The 18,717-nt window shown below is 40.6% G+C and overlaps 1 protein-coding gene across 2 annotated transcripts in view; it reads right to left on the reverse strand.

Annotated features, from left to right (window-relative positions):
- The window catches only part of CHD1 (chromodomain helicase DNA binding protein 1), a 61,285-nt gene extending 43,023 nt beyond the window's left edge, over window positions 1–18,262 (reverse strand). For both annotated transcript variants that reach the window (XM_027671239.1, XM_027671238.1), the window contains exons 1-2: window positions 18,170–18,262; window positions 16,198–16,406 (exon numbers count right to left, since the gene is read on the reverse strand). In XM_027671239.1, the coding sequence (XP_027527040.1) occupies window positions 16,198–16,250 (53 nt within the window). In that variant the 5' untranslated portion in view covers window positions 16,251–16,406; window positions 18,170–18,262. The remainder of the gene's footprint in view (window positions 1–16,197; window positions 16,407–18,169) is intronic.
- Window positions 18,263–18,717: the final 455 nt, after the last annotated feature.

Raw genomic sequence — 18,717 nt, forward strand, 5'->3', positions numbered from 1 at the left:
TATGACCATTCAAAAACCTTACGTTTGTTTCTAGAACAACTTCACAGAGTAGCTGAGTTAAAACTTCAGTAAGATTCCTCAGTAAATTAATACTACTAATACTACTAATCAATTTCAAAGATATCGTGAGAAAAGAAACACCACATAGCAAAACAACTTTAAGTCATGTACACATTACTGCAAACACTTAAAAACCAGAGTAAACATGAAGCAGAATCAAACACATTAAAAAGTGGCACCAAAGCCCAGCCAATCTCTGCCAGCACAATTCATCTGACTGACAGTACAGTCAGCTGGACATGGGGCAGGGGAGAGGGCAGACTGATCATCTACCCTAGAGCACACTTAACTGACAACATTTTAAAGCTACAGAACAAAGCAGAACCACTTTCTTTCTGCTTTTGCTGGCACCAACAAAATTGTGTCAGTGCAGAAGAAATGAAGCTATTCATAAACAGACCCCTGCAGGCTGCACCTCCATCAGCCATCTGCAACTGGTAATGCCAAAAGAAAGAAAGGCAAACAGACACACCATGGTGAAACTTTCTTGCCCTGGAGGGGGAGATGTGGGGAAACACACTGCTGCTGGGCTTCCTTGCACCTGCTGAGAGGAAAACTGGGAAGCAACAAGGCTGCTCCCAAATTTCCAGTTTCCTTCATCAAAGGCTCACTTCAGGCATAGTGCTGTAACACTGACCTCACCTGCCAATAAAGCAGGTCATCCACTACAGAACATGACTGGAGGTTAAACTGTGCCAGAAATTAATGGCACTTGATGATGATCATCCAAAGAGATCTTCATTGTAATAGTGTTTTTGTACACAAATGTTGCCTTACCTTAAATACTGGGTAAATCACACCATTATAAAATAACTGCATTTCTCAGCAAAACAAAGTGCCATAAATGTCAGCAGGGCTACAGAAGGCAGCACTAACTATAAATGAAGAGAAATAGAAAAAAGCTCAGAATGAAGAGACACGAGTAAATACCAGCCGAAGTTATGGTGATAAAAGTCACCCCTTGCAGGAGGGGAAAGGAATCAAATACCTCCACGCAGGACAAGGTTTGCTCAAAGAGGACAATAATAACGTGCAAAACACTACGCCATATGGATGGTAATTAAGTCAGCTTTCCATACAGCAGTAAAATAATTCACACACATCAATACAGTGCTAACTATAGGTTCAATTACACAAAGAGCCTGAGGCAACCAAAACAAGGTACGTGTTTTCTAAGGTAGCATGGGGAAACTAACACTGGAATAAGCCACCTTGGTCAACTTGCTAACATTATGAGAAACATGTGAACAGGAGACAATGGTGGAGAGAGAACAAGGAAGAAAAAATAAAATTTCCAGTCTATTTAGATAAGTAAGCAAAAATTACACTGATTAGACAGAATCAGAGAATTATCAAGGTTATAAGAGACCTTCAAGATCATCCAGTCCAACTGTCCACCCAGCACTGTGACTGCAACCTCTAAACCACTAAACCAGAACACCCAGATCCAGACCGCTCTTGAACATCTCCAGGGACAGACAGCTGATGAGAAGTTTTGTTTGCTGTTCTTCACAGGAAGAATCGAGTGGTAATTTCAAAACCAAATGGACTGAGATAAGGAAAATAAAAGTCTAGTGGATAATGCTATTTGCTGTAGAGTTGGACGCAAAAAACCTAGCTAGTACTAAATCTTATTATTTACGAATAGATCAGCTATCATCTGTCTCTGTCAAATAATACCAACAGATGTGGATCATATAATATTCAGAGAAAACACAGAGACTCCTTATTTTGCCAGCTAGCTCTCAACAAAGCTGGGATTCTAGTAATGAATTCCCATTAGGCTTATGAGAAGGGCCAGCAAAGTAAGAGCAATTCCATAATCCTTGGAATTGCTCACAATAGATCGGCCTGATTTGGACAAGAGCAGACTCATACAACTCAATTGCATCACAGTAACATCTGATGAGAGTAAAAATCTTAATTCAACCACATTACTAATAAATGCAAGACTACAAAACAAATCTGCAGGTAGAAGTAAAAGGGATGGGGAGAGAAAGGACTGAAATTAAAAGAAACAAGAACAAAGAACAAATAGCAACATTCACCACAGCTGGTTTAGAGCTTCCCTAATGATACCATATATGAAGGACAATGCAGGATGTCTACCAGAGACTAACAGCTAATTGGTACACAGAATCAAAAAAATCAGTAGTATGGAATTCAAAGGCCTTAGTCAGCATCAGATTAGCACAAGGAAAGGTGAAAAGACAAACCAAGTAGCAGCAGGTAATTTTAAAACTAGGGAAACAGAAAGGACTTGCTGAAATATTTATCAAAACTTAGGATGCTACAGCAGTATACACACATGCATAAAAAAAGAGTTTGAAATTAACTCTTAAAAAGCACTACAGGAGTTCGGAGTTCCAACACACAAGGCTAGTCTATGCTGGTCAGAGCCTCCTTTAACTATAATAATAATGGCCCATCTTCGCGAACGAAGATTTGGGGAAAGGTCTTTTACCTTTCCAGCCTGCGCAATGGATTTTTTAGGTGAGACACAGCCTGCGCTGAACTGAGCCCACCCTTTAATCCTAAGGTTCATCTGCCGGGGCCAAGCAAGCTTGGACAATGGCAGTGAGGTCCTCAGGACGTAGGTTTTGTTTAGAGTATCCTTCTCATAGATGGATGGCCTCACAGGGCTAACGGGTTCCATCTGCCCGGGAGGGACTGGGAATCGAACCCGTGGTCGCAGCAGTGAAAGTCCTGCACGCTAACCACTAGGCCACCAGGGGTCCCTCCTTTAACTATAATCATCCAAAGTAACGCGGATGTGTGAAACTACTAGGTTCTGCCTGTACACTTCCCCACGTGCACCACATACTCCCTGACATCTTCAGAGAACTACAGCGCATACAAAAAAATCAAGTAAGATCAACAAATACAGCTTCATTTCTACTGAATTGTGAAGAACTTCGTGGATCACTGGCCACAGGACAAGTAACTAACAAGCTCTGAGGATTAGAAATGGAATGTTTATTTTATCTTGTCCTTTCATACAATGTTGCAACCTGGGCTTCAGCAGAACACTGACTTGGAGGCACTCTACAACTCTACAAAGACAGCACTGTAACTCAGAAACGTAAAGCTCCTGTTTGCAAAGGAAGTAGGAAGTGGAGTAATAAATAAGTAAAGTCTGCATGAACATATGCAATAAAGGCAAATTGGAGACTGTTAAGACAGCACTGTATGACATGTAACACTTATAAATCCCCAAATTTTGATATGTGTAATGCACCAGTCCACATATCAAAAGACTCTCCTCTCGAGAAATTTAAAGGCTTTGAACAAACAGTAACAGTGATGCAGAGCCTAAGGCAAAAAACACACCCTACACTAAGAGCTACAGAGTTCAAGTGCTCAGTTTTCAGTGTATAAAGTATTTTCATTATGAGAGAGAAAATTAGTATTTTTCTTCTTATCACTTAAGTCACTGCAAAGATCAAAAAGAGAACATGTTTATGCCAAGATTAAATTATTATATACTTCTGGGTGCAGACTGTCCTCTTCCTTTTTCTACTTAAAAAAAAAAAATTGTCTAGCACTTCTAATGATAATATTTTGTGTAACACAGCAGTTTAAAGAAAACCTTTTTGTATCAACACAACAAAAAAACTCGAAACCTTCTATTGTCTAACAGGAGTAGCTATCTTTTCAAACAGAAACTGATTAGAATTTTTCAGCCTAAGAGTTACTTAATTATCTCTAAAGCTCTGTATCTACAAGGCGGAAAGAAAGAACAGACTTGATTACCAACTGGGTTTTTTCTGCTTCTATCTCACGTAAAGCAGTTTTAGACTAACATCAGAGCACACCAGTGATCAGCTTCTGACATAAAGGAGCACCTTATTTGTTTTTTACAAAATACCTGTAAGAAAGCAGAAGCAATAAAGTAAAAACACAGACCTATCTAGCTTTTTCTAAAAATCAAGAAATCCACCAGAATATGCAAAGACTTGTTTGAGACAAAGGAAGATGAGCTGCACAAAGAGGAGAATAAAGAGCTACCTTTCCCCTTATAACAAATGGAAAAGTAAAATGTATCTGTGGCATTTTCCAGCCACGTCTCTTAAGCTGTGTCCATAATGAAGAAACGAGGCACTGAAAATAAAGTCCTACTGAACCCCCACTGTAGCAACACTGCCATTTCAACTTCCATTCAGCATAGATACTAGCAGTTTACTATATCATATCAGTTCAACATACAGACGCCAATCATTACTAGCACTTCGCCTCTGCAGACATAACATCAGTAGGACTTTGTCTGTACTTTTTATTTTTTTTTCACCTGCAGTCTGATCTACACAAAACTTAACAAGTCATTGCTTCCCATTATCACAAGAGCAAGGTCCAGTGACCCTGCCTCAGGACTTAACTGAGAATCTACCTCTGAAAGCCAGCCTCCCTAGTGAGAAAGACAATCCATACTTCTGCTAACTGATGTGAGGAAGGCCAGGATTTACCTAAAGGCTTTACCATCCTCTAAGGAACCAATCTTTTAGATACACTATTTGCCCTTGGGTGTTCATTGAAAGAGAAACAGCTTCCCGCTCTTCCAGCCTCACTGCACCTCTCTGACAAGACAAACCACTGAACATGAAGGCAGTCTTCAAAGAGGGGTGCACACAACCAGCAGGTGTGCAAGACAACCAACAGGATATGTGAAGAACATACTGGAACTTCTATTTAGATTTATTTTTATCTAAAACAAACGAATGAAGTCAAAAAAACCTACCCAAAACCAAAGCCACAACAAAGTAACAACCCAGAAAATAAAAAAAAACAAAACCCAAAAAAATCAACCACAAATTCACCTTTACAAACATTTAATGCATGGTTTGTCACTGGTAAGCTCACTCAGTCCAGAAGTCTGAGGGCCCTGTGTCAGGTGTGGAGTCCCAAGGGAAGTTTGTGCTCCACAACTCAGAGCAGTGACAGCAGTGCAATCATTCCATTCCTATTCTGTGCAGTGAGATGGACTTCAGACTGCCTCTGCCTGATTAGGTGTATTTACGGATAGTATTACTTAGCTTTAATGAAATGAACCTTTACAAAATGGAGAACTGGTTTAAAAAGAGCCCTGTAAAGAAACAGTGGAAGGTAACACTAATACTGTGAGTGCAAGTGAACAAGAAAATGGCAGAGCTGACACTTCTCCCCTTCCTCCTGTACAAGCTCTTCATCAGTCACACTATAAGGTAAAAAACAATGACAATCTAATGGCATCTGACAAGAAGTTGGTTAAAAAAAGTTTCAATTATCAAGACTAGACTATCTGAAATAGGTATTCACATCCACCATTGCTAAGAATTACTCTCGCCCTAAATGCATACTGTGCCTTGAGACACTGGCCAATGGTAGCATGAAGACATCACAATCAGCAAGACATTTGAAAACTAACCATCCAGAACACAAAGACAAACCTTAATTTTTCCCAGCGAGGTTTTAAGTCATGTGATATTCAATCCTGCAATTTACAAAATTTCACTTAGTTTAATGATAAATGTGTAGCAGCCTGAATTTTTAAGTTATTTTACCTAAGATAAAGGGAAAAAAATGCCCCATGCCATCAGAGAATTTACTTTTTGCTATTGTAAAAATGGCTAAAATAATGCATGGAAAACTACAGTGACAAACTGAAGTGCATTTCTTTGTCAGCAAAATGTGTTGAAAGACAGAGAGAGAAGTGGTGAAAATCTGAAGAAACAAGTATTAGAAAAAAATCATCCACTGTAGGAAGTTTGCTCTATAGCTGGATGAAAGTTCAGATGCTTCTATCACGTCCCAACTTCTGGTATTTACTACTTTCTCTTTTAATAATGAAATACACAAAAAACTACTTTTCATGAGCCACTGAAGGAAACGTATTAGAGAAGCTATACGAACAGTAAACTATTTCTTCAATTAAAAAAAAAGTTTTATGGAAAACTTGTGAAAATGTAACCAGCAACAATATGGTTGCTGGAATAAAAACTAGAATCTAGTAGGGGTGATAGATATTGCAGTACAAATGAAATTCATTCATTGCAATTTACTGCAGCAAAGAATCTGGAGCAAGAAGAGAACAGGATGTCACTGATGTTCTTACTTTTATGAAAACAAGACCACTAAACAGTAAAGTACTTACAATACTTTGTAATGAGATAGACAGTGACCATAAAAAAGTTTTATACCACGAGAGGTTCAACTGCTTAGAAGCATTGTTGACCACGAATATTAGTTTTTGGTGGCGTCTGGGAGTGTTGTTTGTTAGTTTCAAAAAGAAGACAAGTCTTTCAAATACAGTGACTGTTTCTGTGGAATCCATTTGTTACCAGTAGCATGCTACATAGCAGACATTTTTGAAAAAAATAAACAAACTTTGTGTACCCCTTCCAGGTGAAGATGACATTTCAACAATGAAAAAGCAACTGGTTTTCAAAAGAAACTCATGCTACAGAGACAGCATTTTGAAAACAGATGTTTGGAAATATTTCCATCATTATGTCATCTTATTACCAAAATCAATGCATGTCACCTATAAATGCTATTGTATTTGTACACTTCAAAAGCTGGGAGACAGAAATTTCTAATCTGTTTGCAAATCTTCCAAAAAGTTTCAGTGGGTTTTGAACCCGTTTGTTAAAAACACTAATCTGGAGGGATTGCAAAGCTTTAAATATGCAAGAACTGATTGACAAGGTAGATGGAAATTTATTAGACAAAATTTAAGAAAAACCTTTACATAATTAGTTGATATGATTTAAAAAAAAAGTACTGTGATTTAATAAGCACGCTCAACAATGTACTTCTTCCCCCTGAAGCCATTTATCTTTGCTAGCTATCTTCTTCAACTGTGCCAGTCATTAAAACAAGATTCTCTTTTTATCTTACCAAAATAACTTAAAGGAGAACCATATCTTCAAACCACTGTACCACAAAATGTTAAATCAAGATTTTAATTAACAAGAATATTCTTCATAATGTTTTCAGTGAGTGCTAAAAGGTTGGGTTTTTTACCAATAAACCCCCAACATTTTCAAATATTATTTAATCTTTATCTCATACTTCTAAATCTTCTATTTCTTGTGTATGTTTTATAATGTGGGTACTAGTACGGGTATTACTGCGTGTATATAATTTATAAATGAACTATTCATACATTAAAGATGTGTGCCTAAATATTGATAGGAGTGCACAAACAAGAACTTCGGAAATCACTGCACTATGTTATAAAAAACCAGGGAAGAGGAGCTTTGATTTCTTCTTAACCCAGACATACTAAGCAAGCCTTGGCTATTAAAAATGAACATAGATCTGTAATCCCTTTTGCAGAATTAACTACAACCCTCTTCCACATGAGCAGTAATTCAAATTAAATCCTAGTATGCTAGATGCTAAGCCTAAGAGTAAAGATGGAATTATTTAAGAAAAGGTACACACATTTACACACACAGAATTCAAGAGCATTTACATCTGTCATCTCTTCACAGTAAAGGGGGAATGCAGAAACAAAATATGCAGAACTGTAGAATTTCTCCTTAACTACTTCTACCCTTGCTCTGAGTTACAGAAATTTTCGCACAATTCAAACACCACTGGAAACAATATAAGCTACCACACTTTGAAAACACACTCAGTCCTCACCAATGTGTTCATTTTTTATTGCTGCCCTCTTCAATTTCCCCTATGGTGTCAGTACCACCAATAAGAACAGATAAACCATTTTAAAACAGTCTCCGTTTTCATAAACTTTCAAAAGTTCCTATGAAGAGGGGAAAAAACAAGCAGAAGTGAACAGACAGTATCTCTTGAGACTGCTGTCTTGAAACTGACGTATAAGCCACTAGAAATCAATAGAGAGTTAGAAAAAAAACCTAAACAGACTTCGAATGAAAAAGGGGTCTTTGGTATTTTTTAGTTTTAGTACATGCATCCACATTGAATTGTGACACACTGCAAGTCCTTTTCCAAGTCTTTAAACTACTACGTGGTGTAATACCTTCTCCCTTTTTCCATGAAGCATGGCATTGTGGATGTCACCGAGAAAATGAGCAACAGCATGCAGAACTCACTGCATTGTCTATCAGCATCGCTGCAAATTTAGAACAGAGTTTTTCAAATGCAATTGTTTGAGTTTTTGAAGTTGGTAGGAAAAGACAAACACGATCCAGAAGTTTCATCACATTTATAGTAACTCGGCTAAAATTTTCTTATCTGCTGAAGCAGACACCCTAGCAGCCAGCAAAAATAATCATAATAGCCTTGAGAGAGGTCTAAAAGCTTTTTCAGAGCTTGAAGACAAGTAATCTCTTATTTTAACAACTTTTATCAGCAGAATTCCAGAAATGGTTTATCTTCCTTGAAAAGGAAAGGAGATGCAAATTAAGAAAACGTGTATTTTCTGTAAGTAGCAAGGGAAGTTACCATTGCAAACCAAATGATAAGTGAAAGCATTTCACACTGTAATAAAATTTGATTTTTAAAATCATTGCCGCATTGAAGACAAAACCCCTCTGTCTGATAGCAAGAAAGTTTACTTGCATTAAAGAAACAGAACCTAAGCTCTGCAAAAAAGATGTTAAAACATAAATTCAGGGCGATAAGAGCTGTGAGGTCGTTCTAACACCCTTAGTTGCCTTCTTGTCCACTTGTGCCTATGGGATTGTTTAATTTTACACCTGCGTTTTTTGAAACATAGTCTATAAGCAATTTATTTTCTAGCCAAAGAGCTTTAAGTGTCAGCTGATGTAGTCTAACTAGGGTCCATAATCTGACTAACTTTCCTTGCAACAAGTAATGCCCATTCGTGCAAAGCAACATCACTGACCTCCAGAAAATTAATCACCTGAACTGGTATTACTAATTACTAAGATTCTGGTATCATATCTCTAGGAGTAGGATACAAGGAACATTACATATTTCCTCAATGATGGAGTATTGTCACAATTAGCTGACTCCTGCTGTTTAATGCTGTTACTTAAATATTGTCTCAGGAACAGCACTTCTGGTTCCCTCTCTTCAGAGTCCCCCTTGCAGAAAAGGAGATGCACAGTGTGTTATTTCTTGACAATTCCTCTTCCTGTATAGGCCAGGGTCCTTGCTTAAGATGCTCCTATTGGAAACAGTTCAGCAAAACACAGAAGTGGATATCTTACCATGCTGCCGTAGACATTTAGGGTAGAGTAAGAGAGATGGTTTGAGTACAACCTAACTAGCCTTTTTTTGTCTGTGCTCTTTCTTCCAAAAAAAAGCCTGATTAAAACCGGAAAGTAAAAGAAAACCTCCACTATTTTCAGCCAGTTAGCATAAATGAGGACGTTTCTCTCCCCCACCCTTTCCTAACTTAGCCAAGAAGGTCCTCTCTGCAGGAGAGTCCAGAGCTGGAACCTGCTTTTCTTCATTCAACTCTTCTGGAGAAAAGCCACACTTATATAATCAGCCAAATAGCCAGCATACAAGACTTCTTTCTCAGTTAACTGAGAATGTTTGCCATAAACCTGTGTTTGTGAAATTCACCCTGTTTTACTGTGTCACATCATGTCTTTTTGCTCTGGTCTTGTACTGCTGATGTCTTCTAACCAACTTTACTTGGTGGCCCAACTTGCTTTTTTTTCCTTACCTTCTTCCAAGATTAATGGAAATTATAAACACCATAAAAATTAGAATAGGAAGTGTAGATGAAAACAACAGGGCTACAAAACAGAGGTGGTGTTAATATAATAGATACAGTAAAAAAATGTTTACCAAGATTAACCATTAAAGACCATTTATACTCTCAGACATTTAACTCCATTACTCAAAAGGAAATTACTGCTTTTCTGAGTCGTCCTTCTGTGCGTCACATAAGCCGTCTTCCCTCCTCCAGCTCCAAGCAAATTAAATATATTACTTATGTAAAAAAAAAGGTAATATGAAAATGGCATTATATGTTTAAAGGTGCTCCTGAGTAAGAAACCTTACATTGCATTCACTTTGTTCAACAGAAAAGGAAAAAATGAACACCCAAAAAGCCAAAACAAAAAAAGCCAAAATAAACAAAGACAGTACAAAACAGTGGACCATCACAAGGCTAAGGAAAATAGAAACAAACATGACGGATAAAGCACCAGTGATGATCTCAGTACTGCTGGAGTGAGACTTTTCCTCTACCCTGCAAACAAACCATGGCAATGATTACAAAGTCAGCTGTCACTAATAACTTTCAGCAGCAGGCAACAGTATACACTGAAAATGAGTAGCAGTTCTCAGGATGGAATTTCTACATGAAAAATTATAGTTTCATGCATGTTGACAAACTGAGGTGTAAATTCCAGAAAGAGCACCCTTCAGGACATATTAAGAAACCTCTTACCTCTAGCCCTTGATAGTTGCATTTGTACACAGCACATGTCAAATCTGATTTGATATGGAAGTTTGACACACTGAAGGAATTTTTCTGTTCTTTTTATAAACACTGGTTCTGGCTATTCCCTACATATTCACAACAAATGCATGCCTGAATGCAGTATTTATTTGCACACTCTTTTGAAAGAAAGCACCATAGCTTAATGAAGGTATCAGAAGAGGTAACAGGTTAAAACAAACATGAAATATTATCATTTTTTCCAAACTACCCCCCTTAAAATGAAAAAGGGGAATGTTTTTGGGAGATGACAGGCTTAAAGCAAGTATCCTGACACAGAGCCATTAGTTCTTTTCAACAATCTTAAGTTTAGCTTCACTAGCTTATCCCTTAAAACAAGGTGCCTCTGACAGGATCACACAATGAGGAACTAGGCACTAGGAATACAAATCCTAAAATGGAAAGCTAAACAAGTCACATTGCAAAAGAACTGGCTGAGCATTTAGACTCCCGTGTAAGGTCTAGGATAATAATGAATCCAAGAGCAGGTAGTTTATCGTCACAGATTTTAAGTGCATTCATTAGGTGAAGTTACCTTAATAATGTTCTTTTTCGAGAACAGCAGGAGAGTACCAAGTCATTCAAAATAAAGTTCAACATACTAAAAAAGAGATTACTTTCTCCAGGGCCTTTGATAAGTATCTGAGACTACAGTGGACTATCCGGTTTTTGTTTGGTTGTTGGTTTCTTTTAAAACAAGCTGAAGACAGGCAAGTATTTGAATATGAAATGCACACAAGTAATAGACTAAGTACCAAATTCCTAAAATTGCAAGTTCACAAGCAAGTTTCTTTAGGCAAATATCATGTAAGTGGAGGGTTTCTTAATTTTATTTTTTGCAAGAAATCTTCGCTATTTGACTTAGATGCGTAAGGATGACTTACGTTATTTATTACTGCCAATAAAAAACAGAGGGCACAAAGAGTATTATGTTCGGTCTACCAAATGTTGCTGATTACCTACCAACTTTCACAATGCTATGAACCACATCGCAAATCTTTGAGAGACACAAGTCACACATCTTAAGAGCAACCCTCAACATGAAGCTGGACTGAGACGCAACACTACAATGTCTTTTCCAGAAGCTCCTTGCAGACCACCAGGAAAAAAGTATTAAACGGAATTTAACTGGAAAAAAAGAAGCCACTTGAGGGGCCACATCTGAATAGGTCTGGTGTATAGATTGCCTGTTTCACAGAACTTCACTCTGTTTTGAGGAATGCAAAAAGCTTGCATCAGCTAAAATCGTGAAACTCTCAGAATGGTGGAACTGCACCTATAATATGTGGAATAGGTATCTGCCATCCAGTCAGGTTAGACTATAACCAGGATCTGGATAAACTCAGCAGGAGTCCCAAAGCCAAACTTAAAACCATGTGTATGATCACATCTGGATCATGAGTTTATAATTTCTTTTATTTAGCTGGAAAGGTTTCTAGACAAAAAGCCCCAACAAACAAACAAACAAACAAGCCCACACCAAAAACCACCACACCAAAACCCACACTTGGGTTTTAATACATGTTCTATCTGAACTCTTCCAAAAAGAAGTCAAGAGATGCTTTTAACTTGGATAGGGACATCTTACCATGCTTTACTACACTCAATTCTGTAAGAGATCACTGCTGATAAAAGAGCAATTTGCTAATTAAAGGGAAAAATACTGCTAACAGAAGTGAGGATTTTGCTTTAGTCACTAGCTGTTTACAGTAAGTTCTACCAATAGTTTTCTTTACCATTAAGGTTCTTTTGTTGATCTGAGAAATCCTGTGCAGTAAGTATCCATTTACAGACATATAGTTTTATGTATATGCTCTCTCTTGCTGTATACACACACTTTTATTATCTATTAAACTACTACCAAAAATAATCCAGTGCATAATTCTGCTTGGTCAATCTCTTAACTCTCACTTACACTTCAGGAAAGCAAGAACCTAAAGTCGTGGCTTTTAATATATCTTTTTTCCTTCCTATGGAAGGTGTGAATTTATATAGTCAATTGAAACCTGCTGACAAAGTCTTTGGTCTTCACTTAATTACCTTTTGTGGTCCACAGACTATTCAATCCACAAAGTGAATTAAACCCACTGAAATTTCTATCTTCTATTAGCATTGACTTTTAAGTGCGTAAACACTTGCAGAAGTCTTTGGTGTAAGCAGCTGCCCTCTGCTTACTGCAAAAATGGGAGAACTACACCCCAGACAGCTACCATTCAGTTATACTGCACTGAGCACATGTCTTATTACCTACAGAAAGGAAGGTTTGGTCAAGTCCTCTATACATTGGTCTGCAAGAACACAGGAAGAGCAGTGAGATGGGAAACCAGATTGTTATTCAATTAGCACCAGTGTTTCACTGCTGCAGTCCCCGTTCTACCTGGTACTTACCTTGCAGTTCAGGTATAACTGCCCTTCCTTGCTGATTAAGCTTTCTGATTACTATGTAACTGGAATGTATTTATTCATATTGAAGGTTGTAATGGAACTCTTTTCAAGAACACTATACAAAGATGCTTCGCTTAGGAGTCAGCTTCACAGAGTACTGCTGTAAACTCTGTGTGTCTACACTTGCTCTCCAGATGAACAGTGCCTATGATATTTATCTTGAGCTACTTAAAAATACTAGAGTAGTTTTTTCAAGTAAACAAGAAGATGGAGAATAGAATCCACTACGATTATTGGACAAAAATCAGAACACCAAGCAACAAGACTAGGTAAGTGTTTATGATAGTCTTCAATTTCCATCATGTTTGGTTCTAGTACTGATCTAGAGCTTCAGAGCTTGCTGAAATAGGCAAGGAAAGTCCAAATAGTGCGGCCATGCATTTTTCCACTTGTAGCAAAACAGAACTTCGGGACCAACACCTGCAACAAGGGAAAGTTTTCTAGTCATCTAGCAGACAGATGAACACATGCAACCCTGGCAAGGTATGCAGCAGCATTGCAAAGTGGTCATTCCTCTCATACACTTCAGAAAAAAAATCATCTTCACAGCCAGACACAGTGAGTTAAGGACAGCTATCAATCTTTACCACAAAGCAGACCCACGCATAGCCGAAGGTTTATGATCAACCTTCTCCAGCCCTTGTACTGCTGAGAATACTACAGACTTTCCACATCTTTTGCAAGTCATAATTATTTCCATAAAACAATATGATGCTGTGTCCTCTGCCTGGGTATCTTTGCAAATGCAGCCCTGATCCACTGCTTAACTGTCTAAAGTTATGATGGTGGCTCCCCTAAATCAGGCTGTATTTGTTATCAAGACTGTCACTCCAGAAGGACAGCCACAGGAGTTTACACCAGACACGAAAGGCTCGTGAATGGCTTTACTGCACTTTTAAAGTGTTAAATTTGTAAACAGACACAAGTTTTCAAAGACTTCTTGCAGTTATCACCAATACTGCTGCCCAGATTATCGCTGTTTTTGCCTTCGTTTCTTCTTTTATCCTACTAATTTTTGAATTTGATCTTCTTTGCGATTTACTGCCATTAGCAGTTCTCAATTGCTTTTTTCACTTGTTCCACTTCCCTCCCTAGCATTCTGCATGGAATGGGACCACTAGAAGCTTAGTAAACATATTCTGTTACTGATCTCTACTTCCATTCTGTAAAATTCACATTTTCAGATTTGAAGGCTAATTACCGCAACACTTCCCAAGTTACAGTTAGCTATCTGTCTGCAGCTTGCTAAGGCAACTCCCCTTGGAGTGAAAACCATCTCGAGTACTGGAAACCTACAAATTAAAAAGAAAAAAAAGACTAAATACCAAGGGCAAGTCATATAAGGATATTCTGTATTATTTTAAAAATGGAACTAGGTTAGATAGGACAGAGTTCCACCACGTAAAATGTAAAGTTTTCACATTCCATTTACAAGAATGGTTTTCTGATAATGCATGTCAAACATGAAAGTAAGCTTTCCAAGACTTGCCTATGAATTAGGCTATGGGGTTAACAAGGGACATAAGCCCAGGAAAAAAATAGTTTTTTGCATTTTAAATCTTTTTGAAGTTTCAAAATGTGCTCAGCAAGACATTTAAGATGAAGGATGAAGTCTTGCTCCACAGGCGACTATCAAGGTTTGAGTACTATGCATCCTTCTGATACTTACTTTTCGTTAAGCTGCTGAGAACTTTATGACATTTAACTGGTTTAGTCTTTTGAACTGCTACAGCTTTTAAATAACTTTGATACACTGGTATTTATGGGCAGTCACAGTTCAATACAACATAGTTTTCCCACAAATCTTTTTAGCAAGGTGGTTTGTTTCAAGTAGTAAGAAAGTTCACATACAAAATCATCAGATTTGTCCCAGGTAAGTTCAAGTTTGTTGGAATTTTTCGTTGTTTGGTTGGGTTTAAGTAATAAGGAATATTTTGCCCCTCACCAGAAGAACTTCAAACTTGTTTGCTAACTGAAACAATATCAACTTTTAGGAAAGCAGACATTTTCAAAAATTATTATGTATTAGAACGTACAAATTATTCACAAGTTTGAAAGTTTACTGCCTCTCTAGAACAATCCTGTGTACACTAGGAAACTTGACATAAAAATACACAAGAATTATGAAAGTATCTTCTGTTTTACTGTTCACAGATTTCCTTGCGATTTGCACCTAGAGTCACCTAAAACACTTCTCTCTTCCCCTTCTTCCCAGTCCATCAAACACTGTGCTAAGCTGCAAGCTTAATGGCCAGCACATGATCAGTTGGCAACTATGTTCTTCTTGCACTTCTTTATTTGAGGCAATAATTTAGATCTCTCTCTACACAACTGGAAGTTTCCATAAAGTCTGCAGAACGTAGTTTTCATTATGACCCTCTGACTGACAGAATTAGCTAACCAGTTCACCAGGCTGTGATCAGACAGAGAGAGGGGCAGAAAAACAGCATGGTCACAATCACCTCTTAGAACAGAAGCCTAAAACCCACCTTTTATTTGCTAGTTGACTTTTAAACCTTTAGCATTCATCATATTTCTAGTTTCAGAAATCTAAACTTTGTAGCGCAGGAGGGACTTTTTGAACTTGGAACTGTTCTAGTAAGAGAACTTAATTCCACCCCTAGAAATTGGCTGTCACCCTGCATAGATGCAAGGATGTTCTAATCAGGCTTTTCCAGACATGTGAACCCTCAGCACATGCTGTAAGACTGTAATTCGACATTAGAGGACTGATTTTTATTTTTTTTAGTTAAAAACACAACTCGAAAGAGTACTTTCACTTCAGATAACAAATACAAAGTTAGCACTTGCAGTTATACTACTCTGACAGTTCTGAAGACTAACAGAATCATGAAGTACTCCTTACCAAAAACTGAACAAACCACCACCCCACCTAGAGACAGTCTAGTTAGGGTTTTATGTAACACATATTACACGTGTGTGCCTTGCACTTTATAGATGGTAGCTTTATTTTAACATTCGAATTCAATGTTTCCACTTTTGACGCTTCACACACTTTATTTCCTCAGAAGAGCAATACTATTCTGTTGGACGCTGATGTGGCTTTAATACTTCTTAAGCTTTATTATGTAACATGTATACAAGATCATTCCCATTCTTAGCTGAAACCATGTGAATGTAACAAGCAGATGAAGCACCTGTAAGAAAGCATGTCCAGTCCTCCTAACTATGATCCACTCGCTAACCATGAAGCTTTAGCACTAAGTTCAAATATAAACTACTTTTAGTAAACAAAATATAGGAGCCTACTATATAGTCAAGAATAACTGAAATGAGTGAGTGCTTACCTTGACTCTCCACTACTGTTTCTTACGCTTTCTTCATCACTGTGCCCATTCATTGTAAATAGTAAGAAGTATAAAAGATAAATAAAAGTCCACTCGGGTTACCAGGTGGATATTAGGAATCCACTTCTTGGTACTCTGTACGGCGTCCAGATTCTGTACGTGTTTGCTTTAGTGTTCTCACTGGGTATTCAAGATTTCTCCAAAAATACCTAAGACAGTAAAGAAAAACATTAACACAATGTTAAAGTATGTTTGCAATTACAGAGATACCAAAAATAAGCTGTTTTTTTCACTAACAGTGAAAGGGGGTATTTGACATCATGTCTGTAATTCAAAAACAGCTTTTTGTGTGCTACCTGTTCACTGCCAATTCATTTTATCACCATTTTCTTGTCTGAGAAAAAAAAATTGTTTTTCCTGCTGTGAAAACAAACAAAAATCAGATCTTTTTATTAGCTACACTTTAAAAAAAAGGAAGAGCTAATTAAAATATACAAAATGCATAGAAGACCTGTTCAGCTTTTTGTCTGACTGCATCTGGGTCCCAACATACACTTCTTTATGCCATTATGCTTCTTTATGAAACTCTTCATGGATGGTGCTATGAAGATGGTGATTTCTGCCAAACCACTAGCTGCAGAATAGGAAATGTTATGGGAATTACACTTTCTTTAGCTCTTGCAGGGTGAGAAGAACAGTTTACTGCATATTTGTACTATACCTCATGTCTTAACTTTTGCCATAGTATTGACTTCAGAACAAAGCAAATCTAAATTTTAAAGAAAAAAATGCCTACTTGTACACACAGGTAAAAAACCATAAATATTAAGGTTCAGCTAAGATTTGCTTAGTAAAATGTATTTCATACACAAAACACAGTGGAGGCATTTCCAGGTACATACATAATGCTTACATACACCTGTTGGTAGAAGCAGGAAAATTAAGACTGTCCCGTTTAACACAAGAGTCCCCACTAAATCACACCAGCAAGATCTCACAGATGGAATGATAATAATTCCACATACATGCGTATCTTAAGTCAGATCGCTGCAGTCAGTATCCAGTGATCCCAGAGAAACTTTGGGCTCACGGTAAATGGGCCGCAAGTATAAACTCCCTGATAATCAGATCGAGTTGCGCTCTCGGAATCAACGGTGTGAAGGCGACTAAGGTCTGCCTGCCTCGGGGTGCTCCCCTCAAACACGCCACAGCCCCAACCTCGGCGGTGAAGGGGAATTCTCGCTGAGGGGCGGACGCTGCCCTACGCTCAGGCACCACCTTGCACGGCCGGGCCGCTCCGGCCTGCGAACAATGGCGATGAGCGAGGGCAGAGCGACTAGAAGGAGCTCCGAGCCCCGGCGGGGCCACGCAGCGCGCTCGGGGATCCCGCAGGGGCGACGGCGGCGACCCGGCCGCTCCCGCGCGGACAGCGCCGCACCCGCAGCGCCCCGGGGAACACCGCGGGCGGCGACAAAACTTCCTCCCCGCCGCCCGCTCCCCGCTGATCCCGATCCCCAGCCGCTCGTCCGCAGGGAGTCCGGGCAGGGCCTCCCGCCTGCCCCACTCTCGGCGCGGCCTGCGCGGCCGCCGCTCCCTGGCAGCGCCTCCAAGGCCGCTGCCACCGCCCTCCACGATCGCCTCCCCCGGCGCCCCCCACGGCCGGAGCGGAGCCGCGGCCGCTCTCCGGCCGCCCGGGCGGCTCCGCACTGGCTCCCCCCGCAGGAGCCAGCGGGAGCAGCTCGACCCCACTGCCCGTCTCAGTCCCAGTGGATCCCTCCCTCCCTCCGCGGAAAACAGCGAGCGGGCCCAAGAACCCGGCCCGGCGCCGGGCATCCACCCCTCCGCGGCCGGCAGCGCGCCTCGGGCCGCATCTCCTCCGCACCGCCTGCCCCCCCGCCCGCTCCCAGTCCCGGCAGCTGCACGGCTCCCGGCCGACGGAGGCAGCGGAGGAGCCATGGCGGCCTCTGCCTACCTGCAGTGCGCGGGGCCCGGCCTGCCCAACCCTCCCCGGGGCGCCCCCGGCCCGAGGCCGCTCTGCGCCCCGCGGAGAGCTCGTACGCAGCCCCGCGTCGCGGGCGGCTCCCGTGGCCGCGGCAGGGCCTGGGCGGCCGCCGCTCCTCTCGCCGGCTCCGCGCTGCCTGCGCCGCGGGCTCGCTCGCTCTGCCGCTCGAACAATGGGGCCCGGGCCGCGCTGGGAGGGGCGCAGGGAGAACCGGGGTGGGCGCCGCTCTGCTCCGCCGCCTCCTCCTAAGTGCTGCCGACCACCGCCATCACGCCGCCACTCCGCACAGCCTCCCCCTCCCGTGGTCGGATGGAAACCCCGGGCGTGATGTCAGCCCTGCGCCCTGGGACCTACCGGCAGCGGGAGGAGGAGCCTCGGCCGGGGGTGGCGGGCAGCGCCGCCGGGCCTCGCACAGCGGCGGGCCCCGGCCGGGCGCTCTGGAAGCTGGCGGGGCTCGGCGGCAGCCCCCGCCCGCCATCCTGCCGTCCCTCCCTCCCTGCCTCCCAGCCTGGCGCGGG

Source organism: Neopelma chrysocephalum, unplaced genomic scaffold (genome assembly GCF_003984885.1).
Source record: "Neopelma chrysocephalum unplaced genomic scaffold, ASM398488v2 Primary Assembly neopelma1_97065, whole genome shotgun sequence".
Lineage (NCBI taxonomy): Eukaryota > Metazoa > Chordata > Aves > Passeriformes > Pipridae > Neopelma > Neopelma chrysocephalum.